Source organism: Diplotaxodon limnothrissa, linkage group LG17 (assembly GCF_057381915.1).
Source record: "Diplotaxodon limnothrissa isolate DT_005_m linkage group LG17, D_limnothrissa_male_GT1.1, whole genome shotgun sequence".
Lineage (NCBI taxonomy): Eukaryota > Metazoa > Chordata > Actinopteri > Cichliformes > Cichlidae > Diplotaxodon > Diplotaxodon limnothrissa.
Window position 1 is genome coordinate 2,530,298 of NC_140612.1, and position 23,080 is coordinate 2,553,377.

The 23,080-nt window shown below is 40.8% G+C and overlaps 1 protein-coding gene across 5 annotated transcripts in view; it reads left to right on the forward strand.

Annotated features, from left to right (window-relative positions):
• The window catches only part of LOC146614458 (DENN domain-containing protein 5B-like), a 75,849-nt gene that overhangs the window by 40,072 nt on the left and 12,697 nt on the right, over positions 1-23,080 (forward strand). For 4 of the 5 annotated variants that reach the window (XM_085375449.1, XM_085375451.1, XM_085375452.1 and 1 more), the window contains 7 exons: positions 807-1,491; positions 9,863-10,050; positions 12,403-12,978; positions 13,882-14,113; positions 18,668-18,818; positions 19,346-19,436; positions 21,601-21,732. In XM_085375449.1, the coding sequence (XP_085231575.1) occupies positions 807-1,491; positions 9,863-10,050; positions 12,403-12,978; positions 13,882-14,113; positions 18,668-18,818; positions 19,346-19,436; positions 21,601-21,732 (2,055 nt within the window). Of the gene's footprint in view, positions 1-806; positions 1,492-9,862; positions 10,051-12,402; positions 12,979-13,881; positions 14,114-18,667; positions 18,819-19,345; positions 19,437-19,701; positions 19,813-21,600; positions 21,733-23,080 lie in introns of all 5 variants that reach the window. The other variant, XM_085375453.1, reaches the window with a different exon arrangement.

Here is a 23,080-nt window from a genome sequence, read left to right on the forward strand (position 1 = left end):
ACAGTGTGTCCTTCGTCTCAGCAGCCAAGTAAACCTGATGATGGCAGTAACTGATAGAGTTTGGCTGTGAAAGCAACAAGTGATCAAGTAATCATATGACACGTGATTGCTATAGAGAGTTAGCAAATTTATTTAATAATTAATCTTCTCCTCATTTCTTGAAAATAGTGGATGTGTGGTATAAGACGCCATGAAAGACTACCTCAGTGCCGTAGTTAACATATTCAGGTATTTTGTTTTGTCACAGCAACAAACAAATGAGTTCAATAAGGACAGATCATTAGAAAGAATCACAGAATACTCCGATGGTCTGTCTCGGCAAAACAGAACCCCAGCTGTAAAAAGGATTAGGTGAGGACCCCCTGGAGCCTAGACACCGTTGGTGGAGATGAAGGTGGCTTGAATGGAGCTTGAGTGATGAGATGGAGAGGTGGTGGGTTGCACAAAGACGCAGTGAGAGTACGTGGCATGAATGGAAGTGATGAAGCTCAGATTTAGCCGGCAGCACCTTGGAGCGGACAAATGTGAGGCCATAGATCTTCCTTATTGAACTCATTATAGCAATAAAATGGAAAACAAAAGCATAAAACCGCAGAAATTCAAATTTGAGAATGGTCATGCAGAGAATCGCTACCTTTTTCTTGTAAGATTTTCACCTGTAGAATTAAATGTAAGCAGCATTTTTACCGGTGTTTGAAAATCCTATGAGATCTGGAAAAGTGAAAGATTATGGACACATAAAAAGATTCCAGCGTGAGTGAATCAGAACTGACGCGATGACTTCTGTTTGCCCTTTCTCTCCGCAGCTCTGTATGCCCAAAGGTTTGTCATTCAGGACACAGGCAGACCAGCGCGAGCCTCAGTTCCACTCCTTCATCATCACCAAGGAGGATGGATCTCGAACATATGGTTTCGTTCACACCTTTTATGAGGAGGTGACCAGCCCACAGATCTGCTCTGCCATGCAGACTCTCTACCAGATGCACAATGCCGAGCAAACAAATGCCGCTTCTTCCTCCTCCTCTTCTTCCTCCAGCATGGACTCACTAGCCAGCAGTTTAGATGATGGTTACTCCCCCACCTCATCATCCTCATCATCTTTATCTCGTGCAGCGGGGAGCTATGACTCGTCACGGGACACGCTCTATGTGTCCAAAGCCTTGTGTCTGATCACGCCTATGCCCTTCATGCACGCCTGCCGGCACTTCCTTGCACAGATGCACTCTGCTGTCATAGCTGCAACCGCACCCCCCTTGCCACTGGAGAGCTACGTTTACAACATCCTGTACGAGGTGCCGCTGCCTGCTCTGGGGCGTTCACTCAAATTCCACGGCATATACGAATCCATTGTCTGCCAAAGGCCGGGACCAGGAGAGCTTCCCCTGGCCGACTTCCCCCTGGCAGAGGCCTTTTCTCTGCTAGGCGTGGAAAACCTGGTCCAGGTGTTCACCTGCACCTTGCTGGAGATGCAGATTCTGCTGTACTCACAGGGTAAGTACATTCTACACATGCTGTTGGATTTCTGGTGCTATTACACTTTGAATTGGTTCTGCATACAGAATACAAACAGGCTGTGTCACCTATACCACACATTGTTAGATAGTTCCATTAACCTATTCTCTAAACATGCTTCCAACATGGTTTCAATGGACATTTTAACATGTTATAGGACCTGGAGAGTCATTGATAAGTTAAATGTCCAGTCATCAGCTTCAGTTTACCTTATTTTAGTAATATCTTATGTTGCCTTATGAACAATTGTTACACTACTGTAACATTATACAGTAGTGGGAAAAATGTTTGCCGCCTTCCTGATTTCCTATTTTTTCTATGTTAGTAACACTTAAATGTTTCTAAATTTCTAAATGAAGGTTTATTATTATTAAAGGGGAAGAAATCCAACCCTGCACAGCCCTGTGTGGAAAGTGGGAAAATACTTTCAATTCAATTCAATTTTATTTATATGGCACCAAATCACAACAACAGTCACCTCAAGGGGCTTTATATTGTAAGGTAGACCCTACAATAATACATGCAGACAACAATTATATGACCACCTATGAGCAAGCACTTTGGCAACAGTGGGAAGGAAAAACTCCCTTTTAACAGGAAGAAACCTCCAGCAGAACCAGGCTCAGGGAGGGGCGGGGCCATCTGCTGCAAGTAGCCAGGACCAGTAGCAAAGGTAACTTTGTGGACTCACGAGACAAAAGTTGAACTTTTTGGAAGGCGTGTGTCACACTGCATAATGCAGCGTTTCAGAAAAGGGACATAGCAGCAGTAAAAGATGGTGGTGGTCGTGTGATGGGGCTGTTTTGTTGCATCAGGACCTGGAAGACTTGCTGTGGTCCCTAGCTTTTGGTCACTGTAAGATGATGGCACATTTTCATTTTTAATCATTGTTATGTTGCCAGTTTGTGGGTAGCTAACATATGATCAGCATATTTTGGTTTCATTTCCAAAATTGGGACAATTCAGCGTCCTGGGTGCCGGCGGAGTTAAATTATGTTAAAGATGCATCTGTCTTGGCAGTAGTTGGATCTCCACTCCACAGCCATCTGATAATCTGCTGGTCTGGCACACTGTGAGGATATGGGCTCAGATGACAAAACACTTCTGTCTGACTGATTTGTCTTGTTTGAGTCCAATCGCATCAAATGACCCTTTCTAACCATCTACAAGCAATCCTGTATTTCAAGATTGGCGTGGACGGAGCACTAGGTGCTTTAATGATTTGTTCACTGATAATAACTTAGCATCTTTTATGAAACTCTCTGAAAATTCACATTTATTCAGGCGTCTTCAGATTAGACACTTTCTTCAGTCTTAGATGTCGAACTTTCCTGAGGTACTTTGAAGACGGCAGATATGTTCCTAACTTTGCGTCCAACTCAGAAAGGGTTAATATCTGCTATCTGTCACATGCTGGTGGGCATTAAAGGCCCTTCGATTGTCAGGCATTAAACTGCTTGTGAGCAGGACTTAAGCATGTCTCTGCCTGAGGATATGTGAGATTCAATATTTAAGTTGATAAATTCAGCATCCTTCTGTCCCGACCCACTCGCACTGGCTGAGAGATCTGATGTCCTGTCTAAGCCTGGAAAAGATCTGTTCTGATTAGCGATACCAGCAAAACATACAAACAGCTGTGAGGGTCCTTGCTGAAATATTTGCAAATCTCCAGGCCCTGAGTTCATCACTGCTCTATGAGCCTGCATGTAGATATTCATTTGTTTATTCTTATATATTCTTATTCTATATTATTTTTTCTACATATATATTTCTCTATTTAACTGCCACCTTAACAATAACTAAGTTTAGCTCTGTTCTTTCTTAGAATCTAAGACCTCATTGCAATATGCTTTTTTCCCCTTTCACAACCTCTGCGATGTTTTCTTTTTTATTGTGCTTGTTATTAATGTGTGTGTATTCTGTTTGGTTAACCTCAATAAAAATATTTGAGAAAAAAATGAAATCAAATTCAATTAATCAACTTCAGAGGTTTCAGTGGATACATTTTTGTCTTCACTCTATTATGCTATGACGTCGTTTCTTACTTTGAGGCCTTTTAGCCACTGGAAGCTATTGTAAGGCTTTCTGTCTGGTTGCCAGAAGTTGTGGATGTCTGTGGAGAAAATTTGTTTCAGAATCAGAATACTTTATTCATCCCGAGGGAAATTAGGGTTACAGCAGGCAGCACGCTAATGGCGCATGCGCACTCACAAAGGAACCTTCTGACCAACTTTACACAAACATCACATTGGGCAGACATGTCAGAAGGTAGGCTGATAGGAAAAAACAACGAAAATACACTACATGAGGTAAGAGGAGGAGAAAAAAACTCCACTCAGACTGAGCTCCTAGTGGGAGAAATTCAAATTCAAATTCAAATTTTATTTGTCACGTACACAGTCATACACAGTACGATATGTAGTGAAATGCTTGGACAACTGCTCGTGACCTAAAGAAAACAAAAAAGGAAAAGGCTATGAATAAGATAGGAAATAAATATGAAAAATTAAAAAGGGTAAATTTAACTAGGAAGGAATAGAATATAAATTAAGGTTAAAAATGAAATAACTGTACAACACAAATTAGAATGAAGGGTAAATTTAACTGGGAAGAATAAGATAAAAATAAATAAATATAATTAAAGTTGAAAATAAAATAACTGTACAACAAAATACACAATATAGAACTATATAAGAATGTATGAAGAAATCTAAATATAAATAAATATATACACAATAACAGCAGCTGTACAAGTATTAACCGGAAATGAAGAATATAGTGACCAGTGTTGTGCAAAACCAAAGTCCAGAAAGTCCAGTGTGTGTGTAAGAACTGTATGTGTGGGTCAGGACTCTGTGGTGGTGTGATTGAGAGACCGTATCGCCTGCGGGAAGAAGCTCCTCCTCAGTCTCTCTGTGTTGGTCTTCAGGGAGCGGAATCGCTTTCCTGACCTCAGCAGAGAGAACAGTCTGTTGTTGGGATGGCTGAGGTCCTTCACCATCTTCCTGGCCTTGGTCCAGCACCGCCTGCTGTAGATTGAGTGCAGGTCAGGGAGCTCGGAGCGGATGGTGCGCTCAGCTGACCGCACAACCCTCTGTAGAGCTCGTCTGTCCTGCATGGTGCTGTTCCCGAACCAGGTTAAGATGTTTCCCGCCAGGATGCTCTCTATGGTGCACGAGTAAAAGTTCCCGAGCACCTTGGAGGGCAGTTGGAAGTCTCTCAAGCGTCTGAGGTGGTAGAGACGCTGTCGGGCCTTTTTCACCACGGTATTGATGTGACAGGACCATGACAGGTCCTGCGTGATGTGAACTCCGAGGTATTTGAAGCTGTCCACTCTCTCCACTGGGCACTCGTTGATGACGGGGGTCTGGTAGTTCCTCTCCTGCTTAGTGCTGAAGTCCACTATCAGCTCCTTTGTCTTACTGACGTTTAGAAGGAGGTTGTTCCTCTGGCACCAGTTCTCCAGAACAGTTTGATAACAGAAAAGAAAACATACTGTTCCTGTTTTCTATACTTTGAAGCGGAGAAGCATTAGAAACTTGTAAAGTGAAAACTCAGATGAAAACAGAGAACACTGTAATGAGGCTTTATGTGCATATCACACTCAGATACACAGTGATCAGATTTCCCTGCTTCTAGGATTCCTTTCATTTATTATTGACAGCTGCAGTGAGACGCAGTGTGTGCGTTCCTCACTGTGTTAGAGTATTAGAGCCAAATGCAGAGAATCTAGTGTATAGACTGAGATCATTATTTGTCCTACATTCCTCAGTCATACTCTTTTGCAGTTTCAGTGCAGCTTCAGCACTCTCTCTGCAGCTTGTTTATCTTCTGTGCATGATGAGTCATGCAAAAAGAAGCTGTTAGCTCATATACCAGACCTTCAACTCCAAATCAAAAAACGCCAGGTTTTTTTTTTTTTTTTTTTTTTTTTTTTTTTTCTTGGCCTGTCCCGTTTGGCTCTTTTGCATCAGAATTGTTGTCTAAAGGCAAAGAAAGATGCCCAACGGATTTACTTTACCAAACTGACCATCCCAGCCTTGCCGTAATGGTCCATTTGATTCACCTTTTATTGTTTATTTTATTTTCACTTACTGAATACGGGACAGACTTGACTGGGGGAAAGAAGGGGAGAAAGAAAGAGGGAAAGAGAAACAGCTGAGAAGAGGGACGGGGGAGAAGGGCAAAAAACAAAAACCAACAGAACGGGCAGAGAAAAAAAAAATGCATATATCAATCACCTGGATCACCTGCTGAGAAAGAAAAAAGAAAGCAAGCAGAAGAGAACAAGAGTAATAGAATAAACAACATCACAATGATATATGGGAATACAAACGCCAGTTTTAAAGGCGGCATTCATAACAACCATCAGAAACTACCTCTAGGAGGTCCAGGTTCTCTGTAGGCACGTAGAAATCGCTCGTGTAAATAAATGAAGAGGAAAACCCTTTTTTAGTTTGTGAGTCACGTTTGATTAAATGGGATTCTGATAAATGTCGTAAGGAGTTATCTGTCCAGACAGAACAAACTCTGCTGAAAGAGGGACATTTAACTTCTCAACTTTGAGGCAAGCAATTGAAGTGGGCATCAATGAGAGTGACCAAAAACTCGACTCCCTCACTATAGATGTCAAAGTTGTCCCAGTGATCCTTTCTACATTTGTAAAATCTTGTCTGGTTCCATTGTTCTGGCATCTTCACTCTCTGGATCTGATCACGCACCTCACTGTGTATTGTTCTTAGTAAAGAAAAGGTTTTTCAACACATTTTAGTGTGAGCTTGTTAGTAAAGATGATTCTTGTGGCCCTTCCGAGTCACATTTATTCTGCAAAGGAGATTTGCTGCGAGAACGTGAGGTTTGCATTTAAAATGTTTGCATTACAAAAAAAATTATATTAAAGTGTCAAATGACATATATGATAAAACATTAATAGCTGCAAAGACGGTGTGCTTAACCGACTGAGTTAATGATGTCAGACTTTAACAAGCACTGAAGCTTTTGCTCCAAATTAAAGGCAAATAAAAACCTTTTCATCTGTGCAGTCATGAAGACACTATAACTGTAATCACATTCTTGGCATATGTCAACGTGATTTCCTTGTTTCAGCATGTTCTGAGGTTACCGTCAAAGTCAATTTAGGTCAACAAACTTTCTTACAGAATACAAATTCACGAGTGCAAATTCCAGAAAGACTGTGTGTTTAAGCTGCAGTTGAACTGCTACATTTAATGTTAGCTTAAGTTTAATATGCTTATAGGTACTTATGTTTCTGCCACAAGTTTAAAATCAAGGATTTGAAATCATGAATTAGGCCGGTTTCTGCAATTACTTTCTTTGAAAATCCACAATAATACTCAATAATACAAACTGATTAAAAATGAGCATATTCCTCGTCTTTTTACATTCTGCACAGATTACACAAACACGAGTGATCAAAAAAAGTTGAGTAATTATGTGCGTACAGAAATATACCAACTTCATATGTAATGGCGCTGTAGGCAGGGAAACATGGAACAGTGCTACACGTTAATGAGCTGCTGTCCTGCCGTGTCGTTATTGATTGTGTTAATAATAAGCTAGCCGTTATTATTAAGCACTGTGGCATGGCGGTTAGCACTGTCGGCTCACAGCAAGAAGATCCTGAGTTCAATTCCACTATCAGGGGTCTTACTGTGTGAAGGTTGTGTGTCTCCACGTGCTCCAGCTTCCTCTCACAGTCCAAAGACATGCAGTTAGAGAACGGAAGGATTAGTCAAGATTCTTTATTCGTCACATGCAGTGAAAGTGTTTAATAATGTTCACATTCCTACTCAGAGTCTCTGACTTTGGCAACCACTCAAAGAAAGAAAAAAATGTGTAGATGCTAAAAAACTTCCAGCAGCAGAAGGTCGGTGGATCAATCACAGGCCAAAGATGGAACCACTGACCTCACTGGATGTTGATGGGACCACTGCAGGAGATTCACAGGTGTTTTGTAGATACACCTTAAGAATCTGTCTGCAGTTATTCTCTATATACAGAAATTGCTTGAACTGCTTAAAAAGCATCAGACAGAGCCAGGTGCCTGTGTGCACTAACACTGCACTGATGCAAATGTCATTTCCTGTCCTGACCTTCACAAGAACTGTTAGTCTGTTTGCTGTTTAAGGTGCATCGTATGCGTTTATCCAGAGCAGTCGGCCAGCGTTTTCACACAGTGTGATTAATCAGCGTGTTTGACTTGTCATGGGATGACAACTTGCTTCCTGACAGTAACAGCTGTTTACCACAGACTTGCTCACTTCTTGCCTTGTGAGACTGAGCTGCTGGTCTTTATCAGGCCCTAATGCACCGTTACAGTTTCACAATGACTTGACCTGTTTCGTCTTGTTTTTCAGTTCTATAACAACAACAGCAACCCTGAGCCCTGTCACTGCTGGGGCTTTCCAAAATATATCTGAAGGTGCCTCGAGTTAGCAAGTTTAAAGTCTGTCAGTGTGAGTAAAGGGAAGAGGAGGGAATTTATGAGATACTGCACCTCGCCACTTAAGTCAGATTAGAACAGCAAGTGTTGATGACTAAAGTAGAACAGCTGAACTTGTTATTTTAAAGCTAAAGAGAGCAAATAGGATGAGACATGCTGCAACATTAAGAAACAGGAGTGTTTCTGTGAGATTTGCTTGCTGTGTTCCCCACACAAAGGAGAAACTTTGAACATGTACAGACATATGAAAAATATGCTCACACGCCTACAGGTAGGAGCTTCAAAACCTGGCTTGTCTCTTTCCCACAAAAACATTTATTAATTACTCAGATTTTCACTTTGAGAATGCGTCCTTATGCCTCATTCACCCCTAAATTTAACACTCGCCTCGGATGGATCGGAGAGCAACTTGGGGTTAATATTGCCAAAGGCAATCCCCGTCTGCAGACTGGAGCAGACGGGGATCAAACCACCAGTCTTCTGATTAGTAGTAGCTCAACTTCCTGAGCTACAGCCAACCTGTAAATCGTGCTTTGATTAAGTGCAGTTATTTTAGATTTGCATGAAAGGTAATCTTCATATATGTGTTATAATGCAGTTTAAAAAGTAGGCCCAAACCTCAGCACTGCGCCAACTTAGCCCCACATTTTACTCCGTACCATATGGCCCCGTATGCCAATAGTGCCCAGTACCATGATGTGTACGAGGGGCTTTGAATACCACGAGAGCTTTAACATGCACAAGTGTCTGCTGTGGTAGCAGCTTTAGTAACTTCTAGCAACTCTGCCTGTGGAGGTTCTTAATGACGATGGGAAAAGTGTTTGCCCTCTTCCTGATTACTTCTTTTGGCATATTTGTCACAACTTTATGTTTTAGATCATCAAACAAATTTGAATCTTAAACAAAGCTTAAGTAAATACAAACTGCACTTTTTAAATAATGACTGAAAAAAGGCGATCCTGACCCACTTGATGCTGTTTGAAAAAGTAATTTCCTTGTAAACCTAATCAAGCCTTTGTGATAATTGGTCATGAGTCTTTAACATCAGTTGCCATTGCAGAATTGCAGAAGCTGGTTCCACAGAAGAGGGGCCTGGAAACTGAAGTGCTCCTAGCTGCCGTTCTTCTTCTTCTTTATTTAAGAATAGACTAGAATACGTGTATATGCTGCCCCCTTTAGTTTCAGAACAATTGCACCCTTGGTTTGCTGCCTGTGGTATTTACCTTAGTAAAAAAAACATCAAGTACTATTGCAGATTCCAAAATTTGCCTTTGAGAGGAATCACACGTATTGGTTCTTTAGACATCACTAATTCTCCCAACACAAAAGAAAAAGACCTATTGCCTCACTTTTTATTTGAGTGTGTGACATTTATTCTAACATGTATTTTACACACTTACCTAGAGCAGCTGTGCTTATAATTGTTTCCAAGTGTGTGTGTGTGTGTGTTTATATAGACATTTAAACACAATTGTAAATACATTCTGCTTCTAGAAACGGACGTTTTCCGATAAGTGAACCAGCTGTATCTCCGACACGCAGACTGTGGTTAAGACTTTGGAAACCTTCAGTGAAGGTGCACATACAGATCGGGAGATGCTGGCTGAGCCAGGGGGAGTGGACCATAGGAGAGGAGAGGATGATGAATTCATGAAACCTTAGTTATGTTTCCTCCAAGTGGACTTTTCACTCAGGCCATAATGATGAAATCTGATTGAACTGCTGCTGAACTCAGCCTGCAAGACACTGTAGCAGTGCTTGTGTGGTGTTTGGTGGAGCTTAGCGTGAATTTAGGATCATCAGAGTGCAATTTTACAACTGACATGAAACTACGTGTTGCTGTAATGCTCTTGTCTCACATCACACTTCTTTCTCTGTGTTTCTCAGACTACCAGCGGTTGATGACAGTGGCAGAGGGCATCACCACCCTCCTATTTCCCTTCCAGTGGCAGCACGTCTATGTTCCCATCCTGCCAGCCTCCCTCCTTCATTTCCTAGATGCACCTGTTCCCTACCTGATGGGCCTGCAGTCCAAAGAGGGCACTGACCGCTCCAAACTTGAGCTTCCTCAGGAGGTACAACATCAGCCTGGGTAGCGTTAATGCACAGACCAGCCACAACATTAAAACCAGCTGTATAATATTAATTACTATCGACCAGGAGTCCTACCAGGCAGGGTACCAGTGTTGGTGTCTATGGTCTGGCACAGGATGCTGGCCGCAGATCCTTTGAGTGCTGTAGGTGTATGGTGCTTCTGTCACTGGGCTTGATCAAGCTGTGGATTCATGAAACTGCATCAACAATGGTCAGAAGGCAGCCAAGTTTGTGAACGCCGTAACTCGAGAATGAAGGATTTTCATAGTTATGTCACAGGTGCATCTCCTAGAAATTTGGGACTAGTTTAAATCTGACTCTGGGTCAGGCAGAGGTGAAAAAGTACAGACGTTCTGTATTTAAGTAGAAGCGCAGATACTCCGGTAAATATCAAATTACTGAATCAAGAGGATGACTTCACACATGAGTACTGTCAGGGGTCAACGTGAGATACAGCATGTGCTGTGGCTCAGCACAGGGAAAAGAGTCACAGCTCACAGTCATTTCTAATGTGAGTTTCAGTAGATTTCCTTTGTGTACAGGCTGTGATTAGCTGGTCTGCTGCTCTGTGTGGATTTACAAAACTGATTTCAACAAGATGTAAGCAGATGTTTCACAAGCTATAAGACAAAATGTCTTAAATTTGTCAGTTACTGAGCCGTCCTTACCTTTAAATCCAACCTCTCTTCTTCCTCTCCTGTCCTGTCTTTCTCATCTTTATTTCTGACTGAAGTTGTCTCTCACTCTTTCTCTGTGTTTGTTGATGTTTGTGCAGACATTGGATGCCCCTTAACCCTTTAAAGCCGGTCAGAGCAGCACGCTCCGTTTTGCGTAACTATTTTTAAATCCCTGTAGAACCTGAACCGTGTAAGCTAGCGCAATAATTTTTTTGCATATGAAACCGGAGGAGTTGTACTTGCATCTTATGCCATCAGCTTGTCCTCGGTCACGGTTTCCTTCCACATAAAGCTTTGCAAAAACTGCATAAAAAGCGCTTGCAGGAACAAAAACATAATATTCCAGAAACAGGTTTTGCTGATCTGATCAGCTGTTCGTAACACTTCCCACATTGAAAAAGACGTCAACGCGAACGATCGCATGTCCGCCATTTCCTGCCCAAAACCGGAAGTGACACCATTTTGCGGAAAATGTAGTTTTTTTTTACTTGTAGGCCTTAAAAGCCTATACTGGTGTTTTTATAAGTCATGTTTGACTTTATGCTTTTCTGAATAGTTGCTGGGATGCTTAGAACTCGAATTGCACTGCTGGAAATAGTTTATTTTGATGCACATGCTGTTTTCTTTGCAAATTTGCATCATAGGATTGTTTTTCGTTTTTCCTGCAGTATATAAAAATTGCTGTATCTCCAAAATAAAACTATGAAGACACTCAAAATAAATTTCCTGTTGTTGTAAACTATTTTTTGCAACTTTATTGTATTTAAAGTTTTGAGGGATAAACCTCTTAAATTTCTCCAAGTAGAAATATATGTAAACAAAACAAAAACGATTTTCAATTTTTTTGTACTTTATTGCACTTTTTTGCAATTAATGTAGTTACTATGGACTTAATGCAGACATATTATTAAAATATGGGCTATAACAGTTGTATTGATGTATCGCAACTTGAAATGCTCCCAAAAATGGCTCTACAGCATGTAAAAATATAAAGTAAGCTCTGGCGGATTTGGTTCTATAGTAGGTCTTAAAGGGTTAAAAAAACATTATTCTCTTTAAATAAACCTAGAGTAACAGGCATGTTTAAAATGTAGGGAGTAAAAGTTGTCAGAAGAAAAATACAGATACCTGAAAATTCTACATAAATACAGTAATCAATTAACAACTAAGAAATTCCCCCAGCTGTGGTGTACGTCGGTCTGTTTGGCAACATTTTTATAGTCCTTGTAAAACGTTTTAAATTGAGAGGTCCTTTAGCAGTCTGTATTCTGTGATATGTAGAAGCTCATTTCTACATGTTTAGTGTTTCTAGAGGTTTTGCTTTAATCCCCCATGAGGCGTGATGCAAATTCCATCCTATCACATTTGGATTGGTGTCTGAATATATGCTGTTATTCCATTGGCCTATATTCTCGACACTCCATATCCCAACCCCCATCATACCTCCACCTCCTAAAAACGATCTGTCTTTACTAATCCTGCCTCCACCAGCTGTTTCTCCTGTCTGCAGTGCACAGAAGACACATCGATCCAATGTCTGCGGTGAACACATTTGAATTCACTTGTTGTGCCAACAGAAATGCACATCACAGAACTGAAACTTGCACCATTAGAGTTTATTTCAGAGCCTAATAAAAACGTGTTTTCCTCTCACAGGCCAACCTGTGTTTTGTGGATATTGACAACCACTCCATCGAGCTTCCAGAGGACTTCCCTCAGTTCCCAAACAAGACCGAATTCATCCAGGAGCTCACTGAGGTGTTATTAAGCTTTGGCTTCTCTGCCAACACTGGCGCCCCGCCCCGGACCCGCTCCAGTCCTGGCAGCACCTCGTCCACCCCAGGAAGGGAACGCAAATCCGCCACCCTTCGACAGCTAGAGGACGATGGACGGAATGGCAATCTGGCAGGAGAGGAGTTAGTGGTGCTGGAGCTGCTGCAGGGAAATGCTACGCTGGAGAGACTGCAGGCACTGACTAAACGCACTGGGGTGACTGTGGCACGTGTGGAAGCCCTGAGGGCTGGAGTCAAAGGTCAGCCCACCGACGGAGGAAACCAAACAGGAGGTGAAGAAGAGGAGCTAAGGAACGCCAAACTGAACGTTCAGCTGAGGGAGGTGTTCGCCAGCCGCTTCACTACCATGTTTGCAGACTATGAATCGTTTGTTATCCAGAGCGCTCCTGATCTGGAGTCCTGGCTCACCAACAGGGAGCAGATGCACAACTTTGACAAGGTGATCAAGGTTTTCTTTCCCGTTGTGCCTCAGTCAGAAATATGTTTGTAAAAAGGTCGTACCTTATTGGAAAACAAGTGTTGTACTCAACGTTTTCATGGTATTTGTAAAAGAGGCATTTTTCTTCTTACCAGTTCCTTTTTTTCCAAGTCCCAAGATGTTTTAGTTATTATTGGACAGAAGTACAAAATGATATCAAAAGAACATGAGGCCAAAATAACAAACAAACCACAATATAACCAAGAAATAACTAAAAAAAAACAGCAGCTTACCTCCCTAAAATGACATAAACAGGAGGAAACAGTTTCCAAATAAGTTGTAGTTCATCTCACTTGGTAGTGATTTAAAAAGCAAAAGAACAAATGGAAAGAAGGGCATATCTAAGGGAAGGACAGTGGATCATAAGAAAAGCCAGAGGATTTATCATGAATTAGCTGGAGATCATCCATAATTGGAAGAAATGATAGCGTAGTCTCTTTGGACTCTATTTTCTTTGTTCTGTTTATTTGTGAAACCTGTTAGTTCCTGTTACTGTTTCCTATTAAAGTATTTTATGTAAGAATGGACAGTATTTTAAACTGAAGAATCAGTCTGCATATTTTCAGTCAATGTTTAGTGCTGATTAGACTTATTTATTTCATTGTGTTGTTTTCCTTTCTGTTAAAATTCTATATTTACATTTTCCTGGCATTTGTGGTTTAAGGCTAGCTTTGTTTATTACAAACAAATTGTTGTCTGAAAGTGGGCTCTTTCTCCCTGTGCTTGCCGTAGGGGATTGTTTTATAGTTGAGGTTTTTCTATAATATTGTGCTGTCTTTACCTTAAAATCTAAAGTTACTAAAGATGCTATATAAATGACATTGAACTGCACAGTACTGAAAATACATATGCTCTTGTGAACAGGCTTCATTCCTGTCAGACCAGCCAGAGCCCTACCTTCCCTTTCTGTCTCACTTCATCGAGACACAGATGTTTGCCACCTTCATCGACAACAAGATCATGTCTCAGTGGGAGGAGAAGGAGCCTATGCTCCATGTCTTTGACACTCGTATTGACAAGGCACGCCTCTATAATATCCGTGCTCCCAGTCTCCGGTCGTCCTGCTACCAGAGGTGCTCCATCCTCAAAGAGTCTGGTAAGCTCAGATGGGGACGTGTGTGTGAGAGATTTATTTCTGTGTGAACATGGTTCAGATTGTTGGTTTGAGAAGCATGTGTTGTGAAAATGAAAATATTCCAGGCTAATTAACTTTCTCACTGAAGTGAAATAAGTCTTTTCAGTGCCTGCTTTCAGTGGAAGAGTTGTTATATGTAAGTAGTGTTTGCTCAGAGATTATGCAAAAATGTTGATACATTTCTTTATATTTTGCTTATGAAATGGGAATTAGCTTAGTGATTGATGCAAAGTTGCAGTTACCATGTAAACCATGTACAAACATAGATGGAAGATGTTTGTACAGCTCTTATCAAGTTTGAAAGCCAATCTTTATTCTTCATCACAGCTTGTTTTGGAATTTCTTTGAATATTCTTCAGGAATAGTCATCTAGACTCCTTGAAGGACATGCTACAGCTCTTCTTTGGATGTTGTGTGCCTGTTGTTACTTCTCTGTCAACATAATCCCATACTGCTTCAGTAATGCTGAGGTCTGTGATTGTTGTCATGCTGAAAAATGAAGTTGTTGTCTGTTAACCCTTTAAAGCCGGTCAGAGCGGGCACGCTCCGTTTTGCGTAACTATTTTTAAATCCCGATAGCACTGCAACCACGTAAGCTAGCGCAATAATTTGTTTTGCATATGAAACCAGAGGAGTTGTACTTACATCTTATGCCATCAGCTTGTCCTCGGTCACAGTTTCCTTCCACATATAAAAACTGCATAAAAAGCGCTTGCAGCAACAAAAACATAATATTCCGGAAACACGCTTCGCCGATCCATCAGCTGTTTGTAACACTTCCTACGTCCATCAGCGCGAACTATCGCATGTCCGCCATGACCTGCCCGAAACCGGAAGTGACGTCATTTTGCGGAAATGTAGTTTTTTGCCATCAGGGCCTTGTGAGCCTATACTGGTGTTTTTAAAAGTTATGTTTGAGTTTATGACTTTCTGTGTCGTTTCTGGGATGCTGAGGACTCATATTGCACTGCTGGAAATAGTTTATTTTGATGCACATGCTGTTTTGGGTTTTTTTTGCAAATTTGCATTATAATATTTATTTTCGTTTTTCCTGCAGTATATAAAAATTGGTGTATTTCAAAAATAAAACTATGAAGACAATTAAAATAAATTTCCTGTGGTGGGAAACTATTTTTGCAACTTTTTTGTATTTACAGTTTTGAGGGATAAGCCTCTTAAATTTCTCTAAGTAGAAATATATGTTAAAAAAACAAAAACGAATTTAAATTTTTTTGTAGTTTATTGCACTTTTGCAATTTATGTAATTTCTATGCACTTAATGCATACATATTATTAAAATTTGGGCTATAATGGTTGTATTGATGTATAGCAACTTGAAATGCTCCCAAAAATGGCTCCACAGCAGGTAAAAATAGAATATAAGCTCTGGCGGACTTGGTTCTATGGCAGGTCTTAAAGGGTTAAACACTGTCCAGATTGTGTGGTGGATAAAAATTTGACTGTACTTTGTCACTTTCATAATTCCATTTGTTTAGATAAGATCATCTTCACACTGGCTGAAATGCAGCCCTGCACCATGACAGAACCGCAACCACAGCATAGTTTGGCAAAGCGCAACATTTTCTTCCTGTTTCCATTAGAGATGGGCTGATCCGATATTACGTATCGGTATCGGTCCGATACTGACCTAAATTACTGGATCGGATATCGGAGGGAAATAAAAAATGTAATCGATCCATTAAATATCAAAAAAGCACCTCACAAAACTTGCGACATGGCGTAACTCGGCTCATAACCGTAGCACGTCGGAGCAGTATGCTTCACGTGATAGAGCGGCTGTGGCCTGTGAGACCTGTCGGCGGTCTGGTTGAGCATTTCATCTCCGAGGAAGTTATCTCAGACAGAAGTAAAGCAAGTGTGTAAGTTCATCTCTGTTTGTAAAGCATTCCCACGTTAAGCTTAACAACCGATATATGGAGCGACTGCCTCTCTCTCCCTCCCTCTCCTGTTGCTACTTTAATCATGAAACTGATCACTGATCAGCTGATCGGCTTTTCTGTCGCGACTCTGTCTCTCTTGTTTGTTTTTGGCCCACTTTGCACCAGAAAGAGCAAACCAGCGGCTGAACAACAGCAGCACGTTTAAGCTTGATAAGCTGTTGTTAATGTATTTATTATTACTTTCTACACCAGGATCTTTTTCTACGTAGCTGACGGCTGTAACTGTGCAGGGGCGGATCTAGCAAAGTTTAGCCAGGGGGCCGATAGGGCATGAACAGGGAAAAGGGGGCACAAAGACATACTCTTCTTTCTTATTCTCATTTAAAATGTGTAGCTTTTAATAAATAATTATCTGAATCTTACATCCAAAGTTTTAATCTGATGTAAAATATACCCTAGTAAGCTATAGTACGTTTTCCTTTGGGAAGGTACCATCTGTGCAGTCTGCAATTCTGCAGAAGAAAGATGTTGAATCTATTTAATTATTCTTGGAAAATAATTTATTTCTGTGCATTTTTTTTTCACACTGCATCAAATTAAAGTTGATTACGTCGATTAAGCATCATGGGGTGGGGGGTGGTTCCTTATTTTTTATTTATTTATTTATTTTTGCTGGGAGTTTTAGAACCCTATTAGTTAGGTTGCTAACTCTTTAAAATACCAGAATAGGGAGGATGGAGCAGGTTTAAGTTTATTAGATTGATCAGTGTTGATGAACTATGAAATATTTTGGGTGCAGTGTATTTTTTGCATACAGGTGTAACAGAATAGCTTTAGTGTTTGTTTTAAACTTGAGTATGAACTTATACAAAATGCAGCAAGATATTAAAAAAAACTGTTTTATTGATTAAAAAACACTATATCGGATTCATATCGGTATCGGTTGATATCCAAATTGATGATATTGGTATCGGACATAGAAAAGTGGTATCGTGCCATCTCTAGTTTCCATACTTCAGTTAATCCATGCACTGTCTCAGTGGAAGAATATTTGTTAAGAAGCCATTCTGAAGGGCAGGTCTTTGCTGGATTTCTTCCAGTTTCTTTAGGATATAATTTTGAGATGCTATTCATCTGCTGTGGGTCGTTTTTAGTCCTTTTGTCCCCCTCTCTAGTTTTTTTAAAAACACAACTAACAGCTCTTTGGGATCTTTTTGATGCTGCAAAAGACGATGTAATGCCTGTCAAACTGTGATTCAACTATAGAAATGAAAAATAAATTATGACTTTTTGCAAAGGCTAATGGTATCAAAGTCCTAAAGACACAAATTAAAATTGGTTCTTTGCTAAGTTACCCATTAATCTGTTGTCTATTCGTCATTGTCAGACAGTTTTAAAGTGCATTACCTCTGCCTTTGTCCGTAGTAGCTTTTTGAATCCTATCAGGCACCTGTTTAAAAAACTGTCTTGAGGCAAAGTTTCTCCCCCTTTATGACCATTTAAAACATATAAACTCATTATTAACAATTGCAAAGAATAATAACCTGGCCTTGTCTGGAATTTCGCAACATTTAGAAGACAATAAGGAGTAGTCTCTATCAGACCAGTTGTTGCTTCTAGAAATAATCCCCTTGGATGAAGTGTGGGCTGGTGCCTTGGTAGCATGCTAAAAATGCAGGACATGACACAAGAATTAGAAAAAAAGCAGGGAGCACAATGTTCTGACAGTGTTGGTGTTCTTCTGGTTTCCTGCCAGTTCTCATGATCATTGCTGAGATCGACAACAGTGGCTTATAACTCTTCACATGTCAGCTCAAGATAACGCTGTTTGTACGAGTGAGCTGCCGTGGCTCAGTGTGTTCAGTGATTCCGACTTCCATGCACTAATAGGCCAGTCCATGTGAACTGCAGTTGCCAAGGGTGACTTCATTTGCAATGGTCTGCATACTTAATTATGCAGACAATGGACAGGCCTTTCCTCTGCCTGCCTCCCTCCAGTGCCTCCACTCAGAGAACACGCCACCTGCTCTCTGAGGACTTCAGTCAGAGACAAACGCAGTATAACCACATGACAGATGAAGATGGAGTGTGTTTGCAGTCGCTGCTGTTGATGATGTTTAATCTTTAGAAGGATCAACAAGTAAGAGTCAGTCAGACCAGGTCTCTATAGAGAATGAACCACAACGTCATACATCATGCTGTGATTTAATATATAAACAGCCTGTTTTGAAGTACAGCCTAGAAGTGACACAGAATAGAACAAACAGGAAGCTGAGTCACTCTTTGCAGCAAAACTTATCTGTGAAGGACGGCGACATATCACTCAATGTCTTACATCTTAATTGCAGTTTTTTTTTGCAGTGGGGGGTGTGTGTGTGTGTGTGTGTGTGTGTGTGTGTGTGTGTGTGTGTGTGTGTGTGTGTGTGTGTGTGTGTGTGTGTGTTCAGATAAGATGCGATCTAGATGGTAGTAATCACATAAATCCACATGCATGCCTGCAGCGTTTAAATCTGAAATTACCTTCAGTAATGTGAAACCTACTGGAATTCTCCAAATGCCATGATGGTTTCACGTCCTTACAGCGTTGTCTGAATCTGTACCGTCTTTTGTTTAGCTCAGGCCATTGAGCAGCGGCTGATGAAGATTGACCACACGGCCATCCACCCACACCTGCTGGACATGAAGATCGGTCAGGGGAAGTACGAGCAGGGGTTCTTCCCCAAACTGCAGACCGAAGTGCTCAACACAGGACCGAGCAATAACAAGTGAGTCAGCCTCCACTGTGGACAGATTTCACAGACGACAGCAGAAGCTTCAGGCTGTCTTTGTCAGAATACTCCAGTACAGTTTGAATGTAGGTTCAACAGAGATTGGTTAGATCAGGTTACACACATACAACTGAAAGCCCAGCTAGATGCACTCAGATCCTATTTCCTTTTCTCCATTTTATTCGTGTGGCATTCCATAATCAGTGATACATAACAAGCAAAACTTCAAAAATGTTGACAAATCTGTTTGCACTGCTGAAAAATCTTTATAGAATAGTTTAATAGGATTGTTTTAAGCTGCTCGTAATAATATCATCAATGTTAAAATGCAGTTCAAATCAAAGAGAAAGTAAAACATAAAAAACTGTTGTGAATTAACTGCTTTACTGTTAAAGGCAAAGTTTACCTTAAATCTTAAAGTAACTTTATACAACTGATGTACTTTCTTCTCCCTTCAGTTTGACTCACAGGAGCACAGATAGTTAAAGGCTACGCAGTATATTCACAGCGTGTTTGTTCTGCAGGTGGTGTCACAAGGCAACAACAGCTCAGCGCAGAAAAGATCGCCACAGACAACAAACGGAACATCTAACCCTTGATAATGACCTGAAAGAGGTGAAAAACCATCCTTCTGACTGCTCCCTGGTCTCCACTGTTCTCTAACTCTCTCATCTTTATTTTCTGCTTATTGTTTTGTTCTGTTGTGTAACTACATTTATGTTTCCTTCTGTTTGAGCTTTCTTTGTTTGGTTTATGTTATGTTTATGCTACCTTCACTGTCTTCTTATGTTCCATTCTTTTGGCTCTGTCGTCTTCTATCTGGCTGTGTGTCCTGTTCCGGTCCGTCTGGGGTCGGGTTGTACCGCTCTTCCTCCTCGAGCAGGTGGAGGGCTGCCTGGTCCTACAGAATTCCATGGCATTTTGGGAGTGGGACAATGCATCCCCTCCTCCTGTCAAACCACCTAAAAAATCTGCTTCTGCTTCCTGCCTGGTATGTGCAGGAGATGCTTGTGTTTTGGATTCCCTCTCATAGCCTCCACCCTCACTTCCACCTACTTTTCCGAGGTTCCCACATTCTCTAAGGCACAATTCCTTGCTGAATAGTAAAAAATATAAAATTCTAAAGGAAAACAAGAATAAAACAAGCAAAATACAATCTTTTTGCATATCTGAGGGGTGTTTAGGCTCGGTGAGCTGCACAGTTAGCAAAGGCATATCTTCCAATTCTTTGTTTTGAATGTGCAGCAGTCAAAAATCCAGAGAGATTCACTTTTAAGGTACCGCAAGTAAATTTTTAGGTCCTTCAAGAGGAAAAAAGTTGCACTCATATGTAATTGTGTGTTTCAAAAAATTTACATTCTCATAAACTTGTGAGTGAATCCATCAGAAATATATTGGACCTGGCACCGAGTTATGGAAACCACCATGTTGCCCTCCTGTCTTGAACACAGCGGTCGAGATTCACCTAAATGCGTGTTATCGTTTCATGTATGTGTATGTATGTATCTACTATGTATGTATGTATGTATGTCATCCTCTTCTGTCTTACCTGAAGCCTCGTCTCCTGACTGAAGTCCGGGCAATAACACAAAAACGTGCATAAACAAACTTGTTTTTTCTTCATATTGTTGCAATTTGTCACTGTGAGTAGATGAAGATGTGACCATCCCATATCCAGACAGTTATAGCCATTACACCAGTATACCAATGTTAGGCCTCAGTGTCATAAAAAGTCAACAACGTAGCTTGCCATCGCCAGTGTGTGAATGTGTGTGTGAATGGGTGAATGACTGAATGTAGTGTAAAGCGCTTTGGGGTCCTATGGACTAGAAAAGCGCTATACAAATGCAGGCCATTTACCATTTTATAAAAAGTCCCATCAGTTTCACTGATGCCATCTAACAGCAGCTAACAATGGCAAAAACAGCAGCTCTTACCAACAGAAACATTTATGACATCTTCAAAAACCTGCCTCAGACAGACTTGAGCTGCACTGACTCATCAACACATGTCGGACTCTTCCACAAAGTTGTACAGCCTCCTTCAGAGTAAATACACATGCAGGCGTATTGACAGCTGAGGGGAACAGCAGAGTGACACCCTACGTTCACTACAGCAGCCTGAGTTGTTTGTCCTACAGCAGACACCATAGCTAGAATTTTCCTCTTAAACTGGGATGGTAAAAAAAAAAACAGAATTAATTTAACTGCAATCTCCTGACATCTAGTGGTTAAGATTTTAGACACTGAACCTTTAATTTGAAAAAAAAAAAGGACATCAAATACATCATTGACAGTATTTCCAGCTATTTCCATGTCATGTTCTGCTTTGAACACTTTAAATGTGAAACAGCAGCAGTGGGAAATCTTCTGTTTGTGAGAACAGTGATGTAAGAGCATGGATTTCTCATTTCTGCGAAGCACTCAGAGCTCATTATAGGAAACATTTTGAATTTGGTATGCCATGCTCCAGACTGAGTGATACTTCCTGCCAACACAGCCTTTCTTTTTACTCGCCTCCTGTGTCACACCCTTTAACTTAACTCACTTAAGTTCCTCGAAGTGTCTCACATGAACAAAATTACCATTAACAGTCACAGAACTACTAGAACAGGTTATTAACAGTGTATAAGGAAGGCACGTATTTGTGAGATTGTGCCAGGAGTGAGGATGCTTACCTCAACCTCTAATACGTGTTAACTGCAAACATTCATACAAAAGAATGACACTTTCAGTGCCTGTTATTTAAATCTCACTAAATATCTTCGTCTGCACTTCAGAAGTACATGCAGGAGGCCCGCAGCCTCGGGAAGAATCTGCGACAGCCTAAACTCTCCGACCTGTCGCCTGCCGTGATCGCCCAGACCAACTGGAAGTTTGTGGAAGGGTTGCTCAAGGAGTGTCGCATGAAGGTGAAACAGAACCCCAGCAATGCTTCTGCACTTGGAAATGACCCATGATTCTTGATTCTTGCATGCACTCATTCGCTGTCCTTCATTTACAGAAGTTATTACTGAAAACTGTAAATATATATACAGTTTATACTTCTCAGTTAAAGGGTTACTCTTTTAAACTTAATTATTGACATTTTGCATAAGTGTTTCCAGTTCATTACAGATTTTCTGATGCTTGTTTTAATCAGCTATCATGACCATAGTATTAAATTGCTGCTTATTACACATAAACTGCCACAGGAGTTTCCTGGTAGTCATTACTATTCTTTAAGTTTGTTTCCAAGGGTTTTTACCTGGTTATTAATATGTTATTAAATAGAAACGGGCAGTTTTGCATTTTGCAGCTCTGTTTCCTGTTTATAAACTACCATGGTGAATGAGTGGTAATAACTGTGAAATTACCACATTATTGCGTTCTATCAAAATGACTCCTGTAATGTTTAACGATGAACTGCAGTGTGTCGGATAGAGTACCTCCAAATCCATACTAGAGATGGACCGATCCGATATTACTTATCGGTATCGGTCCGATACTGACCTAAATTACTGGATCGGATATCGGAGGAAAATAAAAAATGTAATCGATCCATCAAATATCAAAAAAGCACCTCAAAAAACTTGCAACATGGCGTAACTCGGCTCATAACGTTAGCACGTCGGAGCAGTATGCATCACGTGATAGAGCGGCTGTGGCGTGTGAGACCTGTCGGTGGTCTGGTTGAGCATTTGGAGCCTCGCTACCAAACGAGCATTTTATCTCAGAGAAAGTTATCCCAGAGAGAAGTAAAGCAAGTGTGTAAGTTCATCTCTGAATGTTTGTAAAGCATTCCAGCATTAAGCTTGACAACCGATATATGGAGCGACTGCCTCTCCCTCTCTCTCCTGCTGCCACTTCAATCAATGATCAGCTGATCGGCTTTTCTGTCGCGAGTCCGTCTCTCTTGTTTGTTTTTGGCCCACTTTGCACCAGAAAGAGGAAACCAGCGGCTGAACAACAGCAGCACGTTTAAGCTTGATCAGCTGTTGTTAATGTATTTAATGTTACTTTCTACTCGAGGATCTTTTTCTACGCAGCTGACGGCTGGTAACTGTGCAGGGGCGGATCTAGCAAAGTTTAGCCAGGGGGGCCGATAGGGCATGAACAGGGAAAAGGGGCACAAAGACATACTTTTCTTTCTTATTCTCATTTAAAATGTCGAGCTTTTAATAAATAATTATCCGAATCTTACACCCAAAGTTTTAATCTGATGTAAAAATGTATAGAAGTCCATTACTGTATATAGTAACTGTTAAGTCTAATATACCC